Source organism: Poecilia formosa, unplaced genomic scaffold, assembly GCF_000485575.1.
Source record: "Poecilia formosa unplaced genomic scaffold, Poecilia_formosa-5.1.2 Scaffold139, whole genome shotgun sequence".
Classification (NCBI taxonomy): Eukaryota; Metazoa; Chordata; class Actinopteri; order Cyprinodontiformes; family Poeciliidae; genus Poecilia; species Poecilia formosa.
The window spans coordinates 241,894-263,183 of NW_006800078.1; the positions used below are offsets into that span (position 1 = coordinate 241,894).

Sequence of the window (21,290 nt, forward strand, 5' to 3'; positions counted from 1 at the left end):
TTTTAAGTTGTAGTGCTTTGACGGAAATGCTGCAACCAAGATAGTCTTTAAAGAGGTTAGAAGTTTCCAGAATGACTCTCTGCACTGTATGTGCATCTAGATCAAAGAGAGGGTATTCTGTAAAATTGAGCTTTACATCATCTTATAATGTTATTCCGCCATCAAAAGCATAGCTGGAGTTTTGCTTTGATTCTTTCATAGACGTTTGAGGAATCCTTGAATCTCTTCTGGCAGCCATTCAAGGGTGCCTAACTAGCGGCAGCAGGAGTTAGCAAACACCTGGTGGAACTGCATGTCTGCCCAGCTAATCATGCAAACTACGCTACGGTACTTCTTGGTCTAACACGCCTAAGAACGGATGTAAGCAGCAGTATGAGAAGCACTGCTGTGACAACATGCTGAAGGCGAACTATTGAAAAAGTAGAAGCTTCTTAAAGGGACACAGACCTAATTCCAAAGCGTTAAAGTCAAATTTATGTTAAGTCATGTTTGAAATATATAGTATTTTTATACCAACTGAAGGCAACATAGCTACTTTACTGTGCTATAAAACAAAAATATGTGTCTGAAAAATACATAATACTGCCCCTTTAAATTTACAATTAGATTTCATAAAAGATTAGTAGCTATAGCACCCCCTCCCCCCACTCCCCAATGCTGCCACCACTTTGGATGGTGCAAAGAAAGATCAATTCTGGCATCATGTAAAATGTGTTTTTTTATATATATTTCTGCAGTATCTGCGATGGTTTGTTTCTTGGCGCCTACCTGTAAGAAAAAAAAAAAAAAAATCTGATTTTTACAACATCCATCTAATCTGAGGTGTTGATCTCTCCAGACCCCCCAGAGCTACAATTCTCCCTTTGGGTGCTTCTGTGATTAATGCTCAGTTCAGGTGGACGGCCATGTTTTGGTAGGTTTGCAGTTGTGCTACGCTCTTCCATGTTCAACTAATGGATTCAGCGGCGTTGTGAGACGATTTTGTGTTATAACTTAACCCATAATTACTTTGTGTTGGTTAATCACACATGAAAGATTGTGGTTGTGAAATTGCACAATGCAATACAGTTCAAGGCCTACGACTACCTTTGCAAAAAAAAAAACTGTGCTGCTTCATTTTATTTTTCTCTTTTGCTAGCTTCATGAGAAAGGGAATCGAGGGAATAGGGGAGTCTAGATTAAAACAGTGATGCACTGCCAGGCTGCAAATTCTCCCTCACTCCCCGCCCCCCACAAAAAAAGGGGATAAGGGGAGGTGGGGAGTGGTGGCTGACGGTGAAGATGAAAGCAGGGCCGATAAGCAAACAGGTGCATAAAGACAGTGAGAAGGAGTTCAAAAATAGAATATTGTAGAGCTAAGCCAGCAGGGATGAATAATGGAGACGGAAGGAAAATGCAAAGGCATAGTAAGGAGGGGAGGAGTGGTGTGATTCCACATGGGAGGATGACACATGTCTTCTTCTCCTTGGAGAGTAAAAGTAGAATTGGGGGAGGGGCTGATTGACTGACACCATCTTCGCCTGTCATTCAACATCTACTCATCCTCATCAAAGCTGGCCGGGCGCCCTGCGATGAAGCCAAGGGCAGAAAACGAGCAAGGCACAATAAGATTCAACAATCTGAAGCTGTTCCCTTCCAAACAAGCTCACCACATAAAAGGTTTTTCTCTCTCTCTCTCTCTCTCTTTCTCTCCAGATATCAGTAAAGCCTCACCTTTTATTTCCCCCATTATTCTGGCAAGCCATCTAAGAGTAGTGTCAACTGTTTCTGGCTGAAAACAAGCTGCGTTAAAGTCAACGTCATCTCTTTGAAGGAGTATTAGAGGAAAATTAAAAAAAATAAATAAATAAAAAAGCAAACATAATTTGCTGTCAGCTGCTGCTGCTGCAGTCAGAAACATATTTTCCTCCCATCGGTCTCTGCTCTCTGAGTCAGGTAGGTTGAGTCACAGAGAAGTCAAACATGCTCCTTTTCTCGCGCCCCCCTCTCTCCCGCTCCTTTTCACTCTCTCACTGTGCTTGTTTTACCAACACCAATATGTGGTTATTAATTACTGCGTGGCCTCAGCTGCTGAGTCCAAACATCCTGAATACAGTGGCAGAGTGACTCACCAGACTGGAGCTGTCCGAGGAAGCTGCCAGCGACGGAATACATCACACACATCAACACTGCGGCCCACCGCTGGCACCTGAGAAGACGGTGTCTTAGCACTGCACCCTGCTGTTCAGCGCGGGTACTGCAACACTACCTAGATAGGTCTTCACCACCATCTGGTGGTGAGGGACGAGAATGCATTTATTCGAAATGTAATTTTATGTTTTTATGTAGCAATGAATTTAAGCGTCGCCCACAACTACGAAATTATGCCAGAGAATGAGCCAGACACTGATTTTGATTGAGAGGAGAAACATTTTCCTTCTTGAATATTGTTGTAGCATCTTGTTTTCTTACTGGCGTTCTTTGAATAATTGTGCCTCCCTGAGCAACCTGATCCTAAGTGGCTATAATTATACATCGTCATCATCTTGGGTCATTCAAACCTTTAGATGTTTTTGTCATGAAATCAGTTGCTATGGTTTCATGTGATTTACGTCCTAGCAATCTGCTGTTATCTGAAAGAAATCCAAAGTATGAATTAGATTGATAGCAGCAGGATTGCCTCATAAAAATACAAATTTCTTTTTTTTTTCTCACTGCTTGACATTAAATCTGACAAAAATGTTCTTGTTTTAAGTTAGCTAGGATTACCACAGCTTTTTCTATATGGTAAATGCCAGAATATTAATTCTACACCATGAATCTGGAGGTGTTTAAGCATGTCTGTATTTCACAGAGCTGCCTGGACAGCTCTTTTAATAAAGAGAAGGCAAACTCTCAATCGCTTCTGCGCTTACACACACACACACACACACACACACACACACACTGCGGCTAATTCTTCTTCGCTGGGATTCGGCGGCCTCTTCAATCTGATTTAAATGTACCTGGGAATCAAAACTAGGAATCAAAACTGAAAAATTTGAATGAATCAAATCTTAGTTCTAGTAGAAAAAGTTTGGGATCCACTAAGCTAAGGGAACTAAAAGAACAAAATTTGAACTCTCTCTCTTATACTTCCAGAGTCTCCGACCTGAAGATCCTGTTAAGATGGTTGTAGAGACCTAAATGTTGATTAAATCTTTAGATGGATGGATGTATTGATGGATCAAGACCTTGCTGTTTTCATCAAAGTGTGCAGCAAAACAGTAGGATGCACAAATGTAATTTCACCTAAATTAAGTTTAATTAAATTAAGTAAGCTGTCCCAACTTTAGCTCCATCTCCCTTTAGAAATAAAGTTGTACCTCACTGTTCTCAACAACTAAGACCACTTTCATGGTAAAAAAAACAAAAACAAAAACAACACAATCATCCTTCAGAGCCAACAAAGTAAAATCAGTGCACTAGCTCAAACTTCAATGCTAGGCTTCCTTTTTTCTTATTTATTACAGTTTCCAAAATGCAAACACTGTAATGCGACACCCATTTTATAAATCAGCCCCACTGCTGAGTGAGCACATAATTTCTCTGAGTGTTCACAAACTTAAAAAAAAAAAAAAAAAGCCCAGCTAAATCTTTGAAAATTAAATGCTTCTTTTGTTCCGAAGCAACAGGGAAAGATTTGCCGCAGCATCGCCTGTGGGGAGTAACTGAGCGGAAACACACGCTCCACGTTTTGACAGAGACAATTGATCAAAACAGACTAATTAATGTATGTGTTTTACATATATTCATTTCCGTATCAAATATTAATGGAAATAAACGTATTTGTTTTTCAAATGAGTGCGAGGCCTATCAAATATTTCAGACACACCTCATTAAAGATACAGAGCCGAGAGCGAGCATGCATTTTTAAAGGGCCACAATTCACAATGGAATCTCGCAGAGTCGGCTGCTTACTGGTGCTGGCCTAGATCGGCTCTGCAGAAAGTGGGAGAGCTGCCAGAGATCAAGCTCTTCTTGTAGGGGAGTCAAAACCCCTTTGGCCTTTATCTCCTCTAGTATATGTAAAGCAAATAGAAAAAAAACAAAAACAAAACTGCCCTTGGGCTCTCTAGATCTACCCACGCACAAATATTTCATGTAGATTTTTTTTTTTAGATATTTTATTCTTAATAGTATGCTGTCGTGTTCAAGATAAAATCAAACCGATATCGCTGGCCAGATCAAACAATGTTTTCTACATGCTATTGTCTTGTGGAGGAGTAGAAAGCAACAGGCCTAACAGGCTTGGCTTGCTGTTGATTTTGTGCAACCGAATGATTAATTGAAAACGGGGTGTGTTCAAAATACCAGCAGTCCGGAGTGTAATCAGCGAGCCGATTCATTCGGTGTCAAACAAATCATCGTTCAGGGGAGCTGTCTACTTCGATTAGAAAGCCGGCTGGATGAAGGAAAACGCGTGAAGGACCGCAGGAATAGATGTCCTGGTCTGCTGGAATGTTTTTGAATGCTTGGGACCAAAAGTAGATAGCCAATGGAAGAAAGCTGAAAGCTAGGTTTTGAATTCATAAAAAAAAAAAAAAAATGCCACAAATGGCAAAGACTTAGCCAATGATCAGCTCCACAGTGGTCAAGTTACCAGCAACCTGAACTGTCAGCAGAAAGTTTTGGCAAAGTGCCACTCCTTTTCTCATAATACAGCATCGGTTTCTAGGTTCAACCAAGGATCATAGATCAGTTTGACAGCATCAAAATACCTGACGAGCTCACGTTGCCTTATGCTGTAGATCAGGGGTGTCCAAAGTCAGTCCTCGAGGGCCGGCATCCTGCATATTTTATTTCTCTCCCTAGTGGTTGCAACAACCTCCTCTGCAAGTCAATGTTCTCCTTAGGCATCTAATGAGCCATCATTTGATGCAAGTGTGCTAAACCAGAGAGAGGCCTAAAACATGCAGGATGTCGGCCCTCGAGGACCGACTTTGGACACCCCTGCTGTAGATGAAATGCCCTTGAAGCCAATGTTTCACCAAAACAATGACACCAAAAACACACCAAGAACACTGATCTTGTTAGCTCCCGTTCCACAAGATTAATGCTACGAAACGGCAAGCTCAATTCACAAACCTTAGTCGTTTGACCTCAACACTTTTCCCTCATGTTTCTGGTTTGGACTTGAAGTTGCAGCGTTCCCAATGCGTTGGCATGAAGGCACAGACCTTTACTATTTAGAAGACTTGAGTCAGAGTATGTTAATGTCTCAACAGTTGAAGAATCCATCATCTCTGCCAAAAGTCCCTTTATTATTATTATTTTTTGTACTTGAACACTTGAACTCAAAGTTGAATACTGTGAATATCGCAGTACTCGCAGCAGGTAACAAAGCAGTAATCTCAAATCCAGAGAACAAACGATAACAAAAGAGCTAGAGTTTAAATAAATCATTCAAAGCTCACAACTTCCATGCTAATGTAAAGCCTTGCCTCTCTTTGCTCGATAGGGTTCTGCTGGGTGCTCTTTGCTTTTGCACAAAGAACTCAAAGTGTGTTATTGCCGTGATAAATTCACTGAACTATTCCGCTGTATAGCTTTGTATTATAGCGCCTTAGAAAACGCTAGCGATCATAAACGATACATCCAGGTTTTGGGGGGCACCAAGTCGTGCTGCGTCTCAGCGCCGAATTACATTTATTGCATATTAGATGGCTTTATAATAATGTGATCTGGCCTGTAGTCCAGAGCTGCCACCTCCAGAATTGTTGCGTAAGAGAGACTGCGACCAAGAGCAACAATGTATTCCACTGTACAGCACTTCAGTGAGCTGTTTGAAATGTGCTTTATAAATAAAGCTGAGAACAAACTGTACAGTTTCTAAAACGTCTATGAAGCAGGCATGATAAACCATAACAGTATATCATACACCATTTGTCATTTCTTTAAAATGAGCATCCGAGTTCATCTCACAAAAAGCATGATTTCAAGAGGTAATAAAAAAAATTAATGAAAAATAAGTGCTTTTGACATGTATTTTTTCATATTCTTCAAAATGAGAGTTCAATGAGTGCTCTCCTCACTCTGCGGTTAATTGAATCTTAAAAATGGAGATGTCATTCAAAGCCAATGTCACAGAGAGGATGAGAAGAATCAGAAAATGTAATTGTGCATTAAGTATTTAAAACGGTGATCCCACACTTAGATAAACATCTCTGACATTTCTCTCTTTATTTTCTTTTTCCTCTCTCATTTATTTTAATATTTTCATTGACTGGACCTGAACAATAACTTAATGACTGAACTAAAAGCACTGAAGGTGTCTAGCGCCTTATAAATGTTTTCATACCCCTCGACTTGTGACCTGAAAATCGATAGAAGCAATCTCCAAATGCACATGTGCTTCTTTGTATAATTCTGTGGAATTTACAGTCTTTACATATGTAAGGACGTTAGAGACCTACCCGAGAAGGTCAAATACACTGACGTTTGTGGTGATAATGTGATAAAGAGGCATGAATACTTTTGGCGGCAGCCAAAACAGGAACTAGAAGTACCTGTTAATTTTACACCGAGCTGTTAAATCTCTGGAAAAACAGAACAGCAAAATGAACCCAAACGTGACCCCGATTCACGTGGCACACGAGAAAAGAAGGCGCACAATGTTGACCTGTTGAGAAACACAAAGCCACCCTGATGTCGCTGCAACAGGTTTGAGGCTTTGATCTTTATCTTTGTAAGTATGACTCAGTATGAGATCATGCCGAGTCACAGCTACTACAATACAAAGATCATTTTAGCTCTTTGTGACGCCCACAGACAGAAAACACAAAGCCCATTGGAAAAAAAAAAAAAAATCTACTTTTTATCAACCTGTGAAGAGGTTCTCTCTCCTGGTTTACCTCTAATAGTAATTGTATTCAGTACTTAGAAATATGCCTTCTGTACAACTCAAGTGTATCGAAGTGGAGTATTTAATTTTTTTATTTATTTTTTGTCTCGTAGAAGGTCACCGAGGACAAGACAAACTCCTTCCTGAACCCTTGTACCACTAGTTCTATTCCTGTTCGGCTGTAACTTAATCTGCTACTCAACAAAGCCGCCACACATCAACGGGGGGGATGAGTAACAAACCGAATGCAAATTTTGTTTCACTTGGCACAGATTTCATTGTAGATGGCATTCACTGTATTCAAAGCAGGCTTTGGCGAGGCATTTGCAGCTCTGCAACACTGCTGAGAGCACAGACTGTGACTGAGGTGCCGTCAGTGCTCCCTCAGTCAACACATTCCCACTTCTGTGATCAGTCGTTTATCAGGCAGTTCATTAAATTGTGCATAATTAAAGCTGACGTCGTTACACTTGTAACAGCAGTCAGTGCGAAAACACACGAGTTTGGGGGAGATTTCTGAGTGCAATTACCTGACTTCAACAGCAGAGGGGGCGCTTTGATCTGTCTCCTGCGTTGCACGGAGTCGTGATCCGTTTGAGATCTAGTGAGTCATTTCTCAGTACCACGGTGTCCTGTGCCTTCCACGTGGTGGTGAGTCACCCTCCAGTGGGGAAAGAACATGTAGGACAGCTTCTGACTGACATACTTGATGAGCAAGTGCCATCTAAGAAATACTTGGCCACAAAGAGCGGAGCAATTCAGAAAAAATAAAAATAAATAAACAGAAAGTTGCTGCTAAAGGAAATTGATTTTGATCTCACAAAACAAGCTTGTGAATAAATAACACCCTCCAGGTATGTACTGCAATAGAAAGAATGAGACCCACCAGAATGCTTTTTATTTCAATTTATTTATCTTTAAAGAACCAATACGAATCAGGGGGGGGGAAGGGGGTGTCTTCAAAATGGGTACAATGATAAAAAAAACTGACCATTTTCCATTCTCCTCCACCCCGTCTGTCAGACCAGATCCTGGGCTCAAGTGTGTGAGCTGAAATCTGCATATTTGTTTGGAGAAATCCTGTAGCACCCCCACCCCATCGCAACCCTCTCCTCCCCATTTGGTAAAATGAATGACAGCTGGAGGAGTGCCAGCTGGAGCAGCTCTTATTTCCTGTCTGAAATGTCTGCGTTCATGTAAAATGTGGGTGAAGAATGCTCAGCAGGGTCTGATGGGCTTATCTGAGGTGGACTGATTATTGCACTCCAACAAGACTTATAAGAAGAAGAAGAAGAAGAAAAAAGTCATGGCTCTTACATAGTTACTTAAAAAAAAAAAAAAGAAAAAGAAAAATTGGATAACAAAGTGTCCTTGCCCCTGCCAAACTCAACACTCCCACAATTCTCTTGCAAATAAATATGATATATTCAGACTCAGTGAGGCCCTAAACTGAAAGTGACTTGAAGCAAGTGAGGAGCGAAAAAAAAAAAATCATTAAACAAAACAAAAAGAGAACATTACTGCATTTTCAGGGTGAACCTTTTGAGTTTTGTGCAAAAACAAAAAACACAATCAAAATGTGTTAAAAGTTTAAAAATGTTTTTTTTTTTCTTTAAAGAAAAAGAAAAAAGGCCAAATAGCAGTGGAAGGAAATAAGAACAGAATTAAAACATTTCAGAATTAAAACCATGTATGTGTAAAAATAAAATTCACATAATGGAAGGTAAAATATCCCATGATTACAACTTAAAGTGAGAAGTAAAAAAAAATAGACAAGTACAGGATGGACTCGAGTGGAGGAAAAAAAAAAAAAATAAAATTCTGGCCCGTGGTTTGGTTGAGCTGTAGAACCGGGAGGCGGGCCCATCTGTGTGCTTTGACCTTCCATTCATTGGTTCGGCTGGTGGACTTCCCCAGATCTAGTTTCATTTTGTTTGATCATTCGATTTCTCTCAGATCAATTAACCATGACTCAGTGTTTACAAATCATCACAACAATTACTGATAGCACTCTTTTTTTTGTGTTATTATCTCCTCTTTGTTGGAAGATTCCGAACTAGATGTGCATTGAAAGCGGATGCACAGACGGACGGCCTACTGCACGCAGCAGTTGTGGCCGTTATCTTTGAACCGCAGACGCATTTTGGGTCTGTATTTCTCGAGGTAAAGAAGCTGTTTGGAGTTGAAGGCTCCACGTCTCTTCCTACAGGAAAAAACAAAACAAAACAGGAAAGTTGTTTTAGTTCTAAATTGGTAAAGCACACACTCAAACTCAGAGGAATTATTAACCTTTTAGAGTAATCCACTTCTTTGCTTATTGACCATTTCTCACTGACAAACAAGGAAAGACGACCAAGACCAACAATGCGTCCACAACTCATTAACTCATCTCTCAACCACATGAAAAGGGTCCATATTGCAACCAGGCTTCTTTAAAGAGACAGTGGAGAATTTCTGGAATGAGGTTATTTTTAAAAACAAGCCAGTTTTTGTCTCATCTGCAGCAGATAACTTGGTATCTAAAAGTATGAATTTCAACTGGTTAAAGCTTAAAGCTACACTGAAAGAAGCCTACCGTGCAGCATGTTTAAATGGTCAAAAATCAAAAATCTCAAAGCAGTTTATGCCAATGCTACTGTATAACTTTAAACCACTGTCATTCATGTTTGTGTCGATAGTAATTTACATCTAAGCTGACCATTATTTTTACACAGAAAATGGATGTAGGAGGCTGCGCACTCCCAATAATCGTCCCATGAAACAAAGTGTAAAAAGCAATAAAATGTTAACTTAAAGAGCTACAAATAATTAACAGGTTTTTGTGGGTGATTTGACTCTTTGGCTCCACTTAGAGCATATAAGCTTCATGCATGTCATTAAAAATAGGCATTAATAAAATGTGGAAGTCCGTGTTTACAAGAATGTCGTTGAAGAGACGGTGAAAGAGCAGGTAGGATACCAAAACAAGACGATTTACGCTTTAGTAGAAGAATGCTTTCGCAGGTTTGCATTACATATTGAATTCTAAGTATTTCATACTTTTTAAACTCACTTTACATGGACATTCTGATAGGAAAATGAGAGTTTGTGTCCAAGAACACATTTCACGTAGGAAGACTGTTGGTGGCACACCACCTACCTTCATTTCCTGTGTACATAATCAGTGGCTTCTTTGCAAAAATAGCCTCCTGATGTCATAAAAAATGGTGTTGGTGTAAACCGCTATGAAGTTCTTAAGGATTCAGTCATTTTAAGACTACAGAAGTCTTCTTTACTTCCAAAAAAACTGTTACACAACCCATTAACTTCAGCCTCCACAACCAGGTAAGCTGGATTTATATTAATAAAGATGCAAATATATTCATCCACTGCTTATAACCTTTTAACCTAGTCTCAGTCCATAAAGAAATAATCACGTTTCGAGTCTGTAAAGCTCTAAGACTAGTACTCACTGCCTTATGAACTGCACGGCGTCTTCATACTTCATTCCTCCCTCAAGGAGGGCTAAGGCCACCAAGACTGGAGCTCTGAAAGGTAAAGGAATCCATTAGACTGGTTAAAGCAAGAACGGGGAGAACAGGAGATGAAATGCCAAGGTTCGCAGGGCTCCTTGGTAATAAAATGGGGAGGGGGGGAAAGGAAGGTAAACCTGGGAAACAGGCCTGGGAAATCTACAGGGGTGTACAAGTTCATAGGCGCCCTACTGAGCCGCTGTACTAGTACTTTGTGATAAGTTACAGTAAAACGGCCGACTGCTCGCTCACCAGAGAGAAGACAGGATGAGAAAAAAATAAATAAATACAGCAGTTCCTTGGACGAGGTCAGATTTCAGCTCTAGAGCAGCATTTCCTTCAGCTACTTTTCTAGCTCAGAAATTCTGAGGAGCAGCAAATTAGAAAATTGAAAAGAAAAATGAACTTCAAACAAAAATCTCTCTGTCTCAACACCTTCTCTGGACCAAACTCATACAGACGAGTTCAGCGAGTAAACTTCTACGAAAAAGACTGGTGGTGGTTTCAGAAAATACCAGTCTAACCAACACTTGGAAAAACGAAGCCCCTGGAATGTCACAGCAATGCAAAAGAAAGAAGGAGGGAAAAAAAAAAGTGCTAGAAGCTAGAGGGAGAACTGCTGGGTTTGCTGAGTGCTTGTGGTCGGAGAGGACACTTTCGCACCAGTTCGCCCACATCATGCGCTTCTGCCCGCATTGTTTTCGCACTTGTGCCATTCGACGCGACTAAACTGCAATTCCCCGGCACACTGAGGTGCGATTACAACGGGGCATAACTTCACATTACCCGTGCAACCTCGCTTTACGGCGAGCGAAAATGGAATTGCCTAATTTTGCGGTCAGAGACAGAGCAGAGAGTGTTGTAACTAATGACGGATTATCTAATCTGTTGACTTTATTTACAGAGCCCTCAGGGAACAGGAGGAGAAGACAACAGTTCAAGTTGCAAGAGGAAACTCAGCACTGGGACAAAAGACAATCAGCTCAAGCTGTGTCATGTCTAGGGGAGAAGGAACAGGTGGTGAAGGGAAGAACGGAGGGTGAGAGGATGGCTAGACGACAGGAAGATTAGAAAAAAAAAGTCGACTTCTCAGACACTTAACAATTCAGAGCTTTCTGTAGCAGTGTGTGAACTCTGTGACCTCATCTAGCAGTCAGTGTGTTACAGAGGGATGAAACAGAGCCTTGTCTGACCAATAAAAGCCCCGCAACTGGACAACAACTGGACCGTTTAGAGGCAGGGCTGCATCCAACAGGACTACATTAAAATATACTTGTGCATCAGAATGGCCCAGTCAAAGCCCAATTCTAAATTTAACTGGAATTCTAAGGCAAGATATAAAAAACTAATGTTCACAGATACACTTTTCCAATAACATTCAAGCACTTTTAATGTAAGGTTTCAAACTTTTTCAGCACCACACTTTGGACATAAAAAAAAAAAAAATCAATTTCAATAATGCTGTTTAACATGCAAAATATATGACAACCTTTATTTCTAATATGCAGATCAATAAGTTACTGTACCAAAAGGAATAATAAATATGTAATATAGTGAAACTATCCAAAAAAGGTCATACAAATGTAAATGATCTTCCTTCTCAAATGACACTTAACACAATTTACAAAGAAATTTACAAAAAAAAAATAAAAAATAAAAAAATCTCTAAAAAATTATATTTTTTCCAGGTTTTCTGGCATTTAGCAAATAGAAATACTTCTGCTGATTCCAACTGATGTAAAACAAGAAGTTTTTTTTTTCTAATTTAACTTCAGACAGCGAGAAACAAAATGTGTCAGCTTTTTCATTGGGTGAATGAAAACATCTGGTTTCAGCTGTAAATACTGTATTCCAAATTTAGGATTTCAATCAGACGTCACATTGTGCACTTTGATTTTCAAACTGCACAGTTTTGTAATAACCTCTCTAAAGGACTTTATCCAGGAATCAAGGAAATTGCAAACCTCGAAAACACCCAACTGAAATTGTGTGAATTGAGCAATTCCTGCAGGATTAAATTGAAGCTTTTGTCTGGGGAAACGACAAAGTGAGACATTCGTACCTGCCCAGCCCTGCCACACAGTGCACAGCGACGCAGCAGCCAGGTTGCTCTCGAAACTTGGTGTTAAGCAGCTTCAGCCAGTCGTCCACAATCTGCGTGGGTGGAGGGGCGCCATCATCGAAGGGCCAGTCCTGGAGACAGAAAGAGCAAATTGAAAACTAATCAGCACGAATGACTTCGGAAAGGCAGAGACAAGCCCAGAGACGCGACGCTCACCAAGACCTGTATGCCCTCCTTCTCCACTGGAGCCTTATCGTAGGTGGCGTCACAAACTCTCACCAACGTGTCTACCTCGAACTTTTTCAGCTCCTGACAGACGACAAACGACGAGCTTTTAGTCGGAGACATTCAAAACAAATGTGAATGCAGTCGACCAATAAAGCCTCTCACCTCGGTAAACTTGTTGAGCGTAGCATTGGTGGGATTGTGGGTGATAAGGAACCTCATGGCCTCATGTTTAATCTCGACTGCAGCAGGGCGGTTCATGTTGGCGAGACGGCTTGAAAAAACAATTACAATACTCATAAAATAAAAAGCGACTTTTGGCTCAGATGTACAGATTGCTATGAGGTTTGAGTGATCGGGGAAGGGTAGAATAAATTAAAAAAAGGACAAGACGTGAAGAAGAATGGTTCAGGAGAACGACAGGTCTTCACTGAGGGATGATGCACACAGAGAAAAAAATAACAAAAAAAACTCAAACAAAAGTAGTCCACAGTTTTCTGGGATGAGTAAAAATGTAAATTGAAAGGAAATTGAAACAAAAAAATAGAAGGGGAGGGGGAATAAAAAAAAAAAAAAAAGAAAAAAAAAAAAAAAGGATGAGACTATCCAAAAGTCATCCAATGAGTTTACCCCATTCAGGAGAGTTGGTTGTGATTGGCTGTTCAAGGAGAAAGCGGAAAGCAAATATGTTTCGTATTGGTTGGGATAGGGCAGGGCAGTCGGGCCAAGGACTACGCGATATCCCAGAGATGAAGGGAGGCCTTTTGGGAAAAAAAAACGTCAGCAGTTCCTAATGTGCTGGCAGTCAGGGAGGTTTCTGGGTAGCGTAGTCCCTCGGGGGGCGGCCGATTCACTTCTCCACTGAGGTGAGGTGCTGTGCCTGGCAGAATTCTCCGGTCACACACGCCATATAGGTACGGCTGAAGTCGACACAGAAAGCCTGCGAAGAGAGGGGAAAGAGGATTCTTAAAAAATAAATAAATCATATTTGGATATCACACGTTTAAAACATTTACATTAAAAGGGAAGTGCACATTTACCACACTACAAAACATTAAAAGTTGTTCTGCAGAGGATGTCCACATGGTCGTCTGGTTGAAACCCCTACTTGGTACCACAAATGCAGAAATGCCATTTTCAGAATGTAATTACTGCTTGCTTATATTAGACTGTGTGACCCGCCGTTGATATTTCACTTCCGACTCTGATGAAGACACAGATCGTGTCGAAACGTTTGCACAATAAAGCTAAAAGCGGCTCGTCGGGCTTAAATCCTGTCCGCAAGTTTGTGCTGCGCAGCAGCAGCAGCAGCAGCAGCAGCAGCAGCAGCAGCAGCACTGTTAGTCAGAAAATGTGCAGAGTGTCAATCTTTTAATCAATATTTCATGTGTTCAAAATATGAGAGGTAAATAGTCATTTATGTCCTCCAAACCAAGTCAGAACATTATCTCCGCCAATAAAAGTCTAAAAATAATCTGCTCCAGTTTACTAAACACAAACAGACTCTGAACAAAACAACTCACCGTTTCTTACCTTTCATACCTCAGACCATGTCCTAATATTTTTTTTTAATACACTTCCCGATACATAAAGCTTGCTTTAGATCTTAAGAGTGCCCATGTTATCCTTAATCTCAGTATGCATCCAAAAAACCAAACCAATTGATTCCTTTCCCTCGGCCAGCGGTGAATGGTTAAGGTAACACAAAGTGCCTTAAATTAGAACAAGTCCATGAGCTGAAACATGTTTTATAAGCTGTACTCAGATGAACAAATATTGCCTAAAGTTTTGGATGAGCATGACTGGGCCAAATACTTCATGTATTTCAGGGACTTATTTTTTTGGCTTCCCATTCAGCAGCGTAATAGAGGGATATTAAAATTAATACAGAAGTCTTGACTGGACAAGAGCTTTTAAATCACACAAGCCTCCCATCCTAATCAAATTCCATAATAATGGATTCAATTTTAAAAGTAACGGAAAAGCTTATCATTATTATTTTTGAATTGGTGTGTGTTTGGAGCTCTAAAGCTCGATTAAATATTACAGTTTGAGAAATATTGAAATCTAGAGGTCAACGATGAACAACGTGTGCGACCCTCATCATAAGCAATATATTAAAGACATAGTATCTTGTATTATTCCATTAGCTCCACAATAAATGGTAACATTCAAGGACAATGCAATGGCAATGTGGCCAAAAGTCTCCACTGTCACTGTCCGCACTAAAGTGCATTAATGATAGCACTTCAAGAGCACATCCGTCCGTTTCTAATCATCTTAAATGTAAACTTGAGTGACTAAAACCCTCAGTAAAAAGGACACACCTAGCTAAATGCGGTGTAGGCGGCGTCTCATTGTTTGAAGGACACCACACACCCAGCATATCTGAGGTGTCTAAACATGCAAAGGATCACTTCCTCTTCCGGTGACCAAGACTAATCTAATTACATGATGTTTAATCAACAAAAAACTAGAGCAAAAGGTACACAGGGTATCTGCAGGTTCCAGAAAGTATGACTTTAAAACCGTTTTCCAATATCACCTTGAGTGACATTCAAAGCCAAAAAACAAAAACAAAAAAAAAAAACCTACAAATACAAGGGGTTCTTCAGGGATATCTACAGTCTTAAAGGCCCAGAATGCCAAGCTTAAAAATTTGGGGTTGGCAGCACAAGCGGTGGATAACAAACATCGTCCAGGCAACTGACCATAAATGTGCTCTTACCCATGATGCATAAAAGCTAGTTAGCTAGGATATATTTTTTATATACATTATATATATAAACTACATAGAATATACAAGACTAAAAAAAAAATTCTGCCAGAAAAAACATTTAAGAGCTGTGAGTAATGTATTCAGGCTGACATACATTTTTATCCTAATGAACTTAAGACATTTTAAGGTCTTAATCTTACATAAAAAAAAAAAGAAAAAAAAAAAGAAAGGGTAAGACATTTAACTATGTGAGGACAACCTGTTATACGCAGAAGAATAATCAAATTTTCTGGTCTTGGAATAACAAAGACCAGAAAGTTGTATTAGTAAGTTAATCTTGATTTTTTTTTTTTTTTAAATCCTGCAACCTGCAGCACATTTCTGAGTCTGTAACATTGCTTTATTTAGCTGTGAAATTACAACACCTTTGGATTACGACACTTTGTAAATTCACCACCTGTCACCCAAATGGAAACTAATAATATGCACAGCAGGGCTGGCGCACACACGGGCTTCAGAAGGCTCCGTCCCAGAACAGGTAATGTCTGGTCTGTAACTAGCTAGGGAGTTGCCAGTCAAACTGCTGCCAAGTCCTCGACAGTCTAAAACCAGCTGCTGCAAACTGGCTGGAACCGTCTCAGAGCGACATCACAGGGAGGTGTGTGCGTGTGTGTGTGTGCGGGCCTGCGCGGAAGGAGGGGTTGCGGGGAGCTGGCTATCACGACTAGGTACACACAAGAGTGGGTGGTACAAGGCTCACACTCTATCACTGCATAGGCCATAGTCACAAGGTGAGGATTAAAGGGGGGGCAAAGATTTAACAAGAGCCAGAACTTCAGTCCCACGCTCCCTTTTTAACTCTTCAAAAATGACCAGACTCGGTTCTGAATCACCGTTTCTCTCGCTTACAAGAGCAAAAGCAAATCTCGATGCGTCTCAACTGAACCCGCTTCCCTGGTAGTAGGTTTTATAAAGACGAAAAACAGCTCAAGGGATCCAGGAATATGATGCCATTCTTAGAAACCACAACAACTTTCTCATCTTTCCTCAACTCCCACCAAGCTAGACTGCTGCCGCTTACCCGCAGTCAACTACCAACCAGAGTCAAAGGGACGCATCTACCCACTCTAAATTCTACTATTCTCTTCTTCTCTCCCTCTTCTGTACTTGGCAACAGCTATAAGGGCACTCTCAAAAACAGACTTGACTTTTTTCTTTCCCCCACTCCTTTCATTCTGTGACGGCCAAGATCCTCTGTGACGCCTTTAATTACCACCCTCGAGCTGCCAGAAACAGAACAGGAGGGTTGCATGCAGACAGCTGAAGAATGGGGACTTGAAGGATTTAATGAACTTTTGACTCTTCAGAAATGGAGGAGTGTCAAAAACAAAGCAAAAAAAACAAAACAAAAAAAAAAAGATGGCTGCCGGTTGTTTTTAACATTAGCAATGAGACACAAAGATACAAGGAGATGAATCAACAGAAGCGGAGCAAAAACATTGACACAAGGACCAGACAGGACCTCCACAATGACAGGTTATGTCAAAAGATTAAAAAAAAAAAAAAAAAAAAAAAAAAAAAAAAAAAAAAAAAAGACTAGGGATGATTGACCAGATGCAGAGAAGTCATATTGTTTGTTTTGAAGACTCAGCAAACAGCAGGGTTTAGAGAGACAAAAAGACAGGGTGACAATTTGAATGTCACCATGAGTATAAATAAATAAAAGGAAAGTAGGGCTTTGTTTGGGGGCGGGATTTACATTATGCCTAATGAAGTCTGAGCAGGCCTAAGCATCTGCACTTCCCTTTTAGCAGCTTGCCATCCACTTAACATGCTAATAAGCAAACAAAATTCATGGGCTGACTGAAAATTTGCAACGATTCCGAAAACTGTTGACGCAACAACTTCTTCTTTTAAAAAGAAAAAAAAAAGAAGAAAAAAAGGGTAACCAACACCATCTATAGACATTTGTTGCTACAACATTTACATGCTCATTTCCCTGATAAATATGAGCGAAGGATCAAGATATGCACTTTAATACACCATGCCTTCATTTGCATTCAACAAAGTTTCTTTAGATTGCATTTAATCTTGAAATAAAACCACCCACTGAATTTTTCAGTTTGTTTACATTCCAAGTCAGATTTTCACCTGACTTGTTCTAGAAATAAACAGGATAATGAAAAAAAGAAGTTGATTTTATTGAGCCCTCAAAGTAGATAAACAAATTGGGGCGGGGGTGATTTCAAAAAGGAAGTAGGTAAAACTTGGCAAGATCAGACCAAAGCAGCTGCCTGTAGGGCTGTCACATTGTCGGGAAGGCATGCAAATTACAGCTGAAATTTGCAAACTGGTTCTGCGATCATGAACCACTTTAATGCAGTAAGAACGAGATGCACTTGCACTGGGTTTGTAGACGACAGCGCATGTTTAACCACACAGGAAACAAACCGTGATGCATAAATTAGCAGTCAGAGCTGCTGAGTGACAAGTCAGCCATCTTTGGTTGAGCTGATAGTGAATGAGTGGTAGAGGTATGATGTTAATCAGTTTAAACCCGTTTTTTTTTTTTTATCAATACCTTCAAAAGTCCCTTGTAATATGTGTCTTTATTACAGAAAATCAATGTGTTTCTACATTATCCTGCATATAGCCAGAGGTTGTTGAATTCCACCATCTCCAAAAGGCATGAGTAAACTGAAACCTGCTTTTACTTTCTTATGCAAGAACAAAAAAAAAGGCTTGAAATTTAAGGGTGTGCAAAAAATCTGAAATAAATTAGGGGAAAAAAAAGATCTAGTCATGGGAAATGTGAATTGATTCAAAAGGAAAAAAATTAAAGATGTGTTCAAGTTGAACTTTTTTGCAAGTATACTGCAAGTCACATTATGTCTCCATTTGGCTACCATAAAAGGCCATCTTTGCACAACTTATGCATTTTAAATAATTCTTTGACACATTTTTATTTAAGAAAATCCAGACAGCTAAGATAACCTGATGCTGGTAATTTAAATTACATAATCATATGCACACACCCATTTTTCTTTTTAAATAAACTGATGGAATTTGATACACTATGGAACCTTATAGACCGTTTTAAATTAATGTTCTGCTTTTTTTACACTGCATTTTCCTCTTCTCAGTCATAATTGAGACAGAATCTCTTAGCGTTTACTAGAAAAATTTGTTTCTGAATTTTATCACTAAACACTGAAAGATCCACATCTCTGTTGGAATTCATCTCCTTGCTACAGTGCATGTGCTCAAAATAAAAGTGTTCAGCTCAAAAGCCTCTGCACTGCAAGTCTCCGCCATGTACACACGGCAAATTAAAAAAAGAAATAGATAGCGGTTGCCATTTTGTGCATGCATGGCTGTGTACAAATATATATTCTAAATTGGGTAAAAGGTCACTATGTTCATGAAGAGGCCCACACAGTGGGCTACTTTGTGTCCCATTCCCACATCACGTGTGCTGTGGATGAAGCACTGCTAAAACTGAAAAAGAAAGGAAAGATAAAAGCCAACAGCATATAGTATGGATTAAAAAAAAAAAAAGCTAACTACTTGCACACGTCTTTTTAAGTGACAAAGGAGAAAGAACAGAAGGTGGCGGAATAAAATGGTATTGAGCAGGGAGGTGCGATAAGAGCAGCGGTATCTGAGAACAGAGAGGGACATACAAACCTAAACATGCGATAAAAGAAGCAGAATAATGGGAATCAGGGCATGGGTAACCAACAGGTGCCGACTCATTGCTTTAGGCGGCCTCAGCTGCAGAGAAATCTGAATAAAAAGTAGCATTTTACCAGGGTTAAAAATGCATGTTATCGTTTGTGACGGACATTGTTACAGCATTAATGTTTCAACAGATTCAAGGGTTTGGAGGTAGAATTGATAGCGGCTGATTTAATTCAAAACCTTTCACTTTGTTAAGCACTTCAATGCAACATGACTCCGTAACTAACAAGGACAACGAGAGCGTCTTTTGACACCCGATAGCACTCAGGTGGTCAAATCGCCATGATTCTTGCAACGAGCACAACATATACAGAAGTAAGTAGTGTAAACACACGGAAGCCGGCTCAGGGAATACAGTTGCTACATGCATGAAGGAGTGTTTTACTAAAATTAGATTGTGCAAACACACACGAGGTTAAGTGTCTGGTCGGACATACACAGAAACTAGTAGGACCGTGATGGCAAAACAGACTTTTAGTAAACAGGAATGTCTGAGGGCATTTCTCCCCCCTCCTCCCCCACCCACTTCTTGAGAGAGATGTTATATGCATCTCCGTCTGGTGGTTTGAGGTCGTGTGTCTCTCGCTGATGTTTTTGTCTGGAGCCAGACCGGGCACGGCCAGATTATGCCACCTTGAAGCAGCCGGAGGCCTAATTTTCTGTGTCCGATCCTTGTCCATTGGCAGGAGGGGGAGCTGAGCAACATCCATCACAGACGTGACATTTGGTGGCTCCTGTAAATTTGAAAGCAGCAGGATGCCTTCTGTACCCAATTAATTTTTATTCTGAACTTTCGTGTGTGTGTATATATATATATATATATATATATATAGTAAGTACCAATATCAATCGTGACAAAAAAAAAAAAGAAAAAGAAAACTGAGATGGGTGGTGGCTGACTGTTTTAACACTACGCAGACACCATCTGTAGGAACAAAGTGTCACAGACATAAACACCCCTTTGACCTCTCCAAGAACTAAATAAAACAACTGATATCCCTGGAAATGACAAGGAGTTCAAGGAAGTACAGTTACAAAAAAAAAAAAAAAAAAAAAAAAAAGCTGGTAAATCTTTGACATCCAAGAGAGCAGGGACACAACAGTAAGTTTGCAACATTAAACCAGACAAAATGGGGAACAAAAGCTAAATTAAAAATAAATAAAAAGTCGACTGGACACGATGGTTCGGCAGCTCTCGTCTCCAACTGGGGCTGATTCAACCCAAACTTCCACAGCAGCTATGACTAATTCAAATGTTGAAGAAAAACAAAAAGTGAAAGCAAAGTTCAGGGACCTCAATTTGAAGACCTCTCAAAACCAGCTCGCTTTTCCATTAGCCAGAACCATTAGATCAGTGTTTACCGCTGGTCCAACACAGGTTTCATTTCACTTGAACTCACCTGAACCCTCGAAGGAGAACGACTTTTCAGGAAGGCGGTTTGTCCTTTCTGAAGTGTTTTGATTTAACATTTTGATGGGCATTTTTGAGAACGTTAGAAAAAAAAGGATTGTCACGTTAGCCATTTCTATCATTTCAAAATGACAGAAATGGCTACTGTATTTATCCTCTCCTCAGAAGTTTTCCCCACCAATCAGAAGCATTCACAAGCTCTGTTTGCAGTGGGAATTTAATTTTTTTATTTTCACCATTCACAACAAATGATCTCTCAGAGCTTTAGAAAGCAAACCAACATGATTCAAATCCAGTTATTAGAAATGTATAGTCAAACAATCCAAGAATATCAATCCATTCATGTAGACAAATTAAGACGCCATTAAATGTCACTGTAGTAATACAACAGGAAAATCTGGTTAGAATGCCACTTGGTGAAAATGGGACTTTTCAGGAATGTCTGAAAATAAAAGCATGAAAATAAATATTGCATACGTTTTAAACCACGCAACTTTAGGTTATACAGTCTGAATCCTGTATAACCTAAAGTTCAATATAAATCTGCCTCATTTATGGTGAAAGTTATTCATACAAATATCACTGTTAAACAGCTGATGCACAGCAAGGAACAGGTCTGACTGCTGCTCCTAAACTTATATTCAAGAATATCCAAAATATATTATTAATGAAAGTAAATACAAAATGTTCCTTAGAAGACAAACAAAACAAAAACAAAGTGTGGATATGCCTAGTTTTGATAGTCGACGGTCATCTGT

At 39.9% G+C, this 21,290-nt stretch overlaps 1 protein-coding gene and 3 long non-coding RNA genes across 7 annotated transcripts in view; 2 read left to right on the top strand and 2 right to left on the bottom strand.

Annotated features, from left to right (window-relative positions):
- LOC103145244 (uncharacterized) overlaps nucleotides 1-2,200 on the bottom strand; it is a 63,497-nt gene extending 61,297 nt beyond the window's left edge. For both annotated transcript variants that reach the window (XR_477002.2, XR_001663414.1), the window contains exon 1: nucleotides 2,112-2,200. This is a non-coding gene — a long non-coding RNA (uncharacterized LOC103145244). The remainder of the gene's footprint in view (nucleotides 1-2,111) is intronic.
- Nucleotides 1-18,932, top strand: LOC107837398 (uncharacterized). The gene is made up of 2 exons (XR_001663415.1): nucleotides 1-86; nucleotides 16,039-18,932. It is a non-coding gene; the product is annotated as an uncharacterized LOC107837398 (long non-coding RNA).
- On the top strand, nucleotides 784-11,820 carry LOC107837399 (uncharacterized). 2 transcript variants are annotated; one of them, XR_001663417.1, is made up of 3 exons: nucleotides 784-913; nucleotides 1,696-2,276; nucleotides 11,279-11,820. It is a non-coding gene; the product is annotated as an uncharacterized LOC107837399 (long non-coding RNA). The 2 variants fall into 2 exon arrangements; XR_001663416.1 differs by lacking the exon at nucleotides 1,696-2,276.
- Nucleotides 8,444-21,290, bottom strand: part of ptp4a2b (protein tyrosine phosphatase 4A2b) — a 23,313-nt gene continuing 10,466 nt past the window's right edge. The window contains exons 2-7 of one of the 2 annotated variants that reach the window (XM_007562610.2): nucleotides 13,292-13,601; nucleotides 12,827-12,935; nucleotides 12,653-12,745; nucleotides 12,437-12,567; nucleotides 10,315-10,389; nucleotides 8,444-9,065 (exon numbers count right to left, since the gene is read on the bottom strand). In XM_007562610.2, coding sequence (XP_007562672.1) covers nucleotides 8,957-9,065; nucleotides 10,315-10,389; nucleotides 12,437-12,567; nucleotides 12,653-12,745; nucleotides 12,827-12,935; nucleotides 13,292-13,296 — 522 coding nt within the window. In that variant the 5' untranslated portion in view covers nucleotides 13,297-13,601 and the 3' untranslated portion in view covers nucleotides 8,444-8,956. Of the gene's footprint in view, nucleotides 9,066-10,314; nucleotides 10,390-12,436; nucleotides 12,568-12,652; nucleotides 12,746-12,826; nucleotides 13,237-13,291; nucleotides 13,602-21,290 lie in introns of those variants that run through there. The other variant, XM_016676706.1, reaches the window with a different exon arrangement.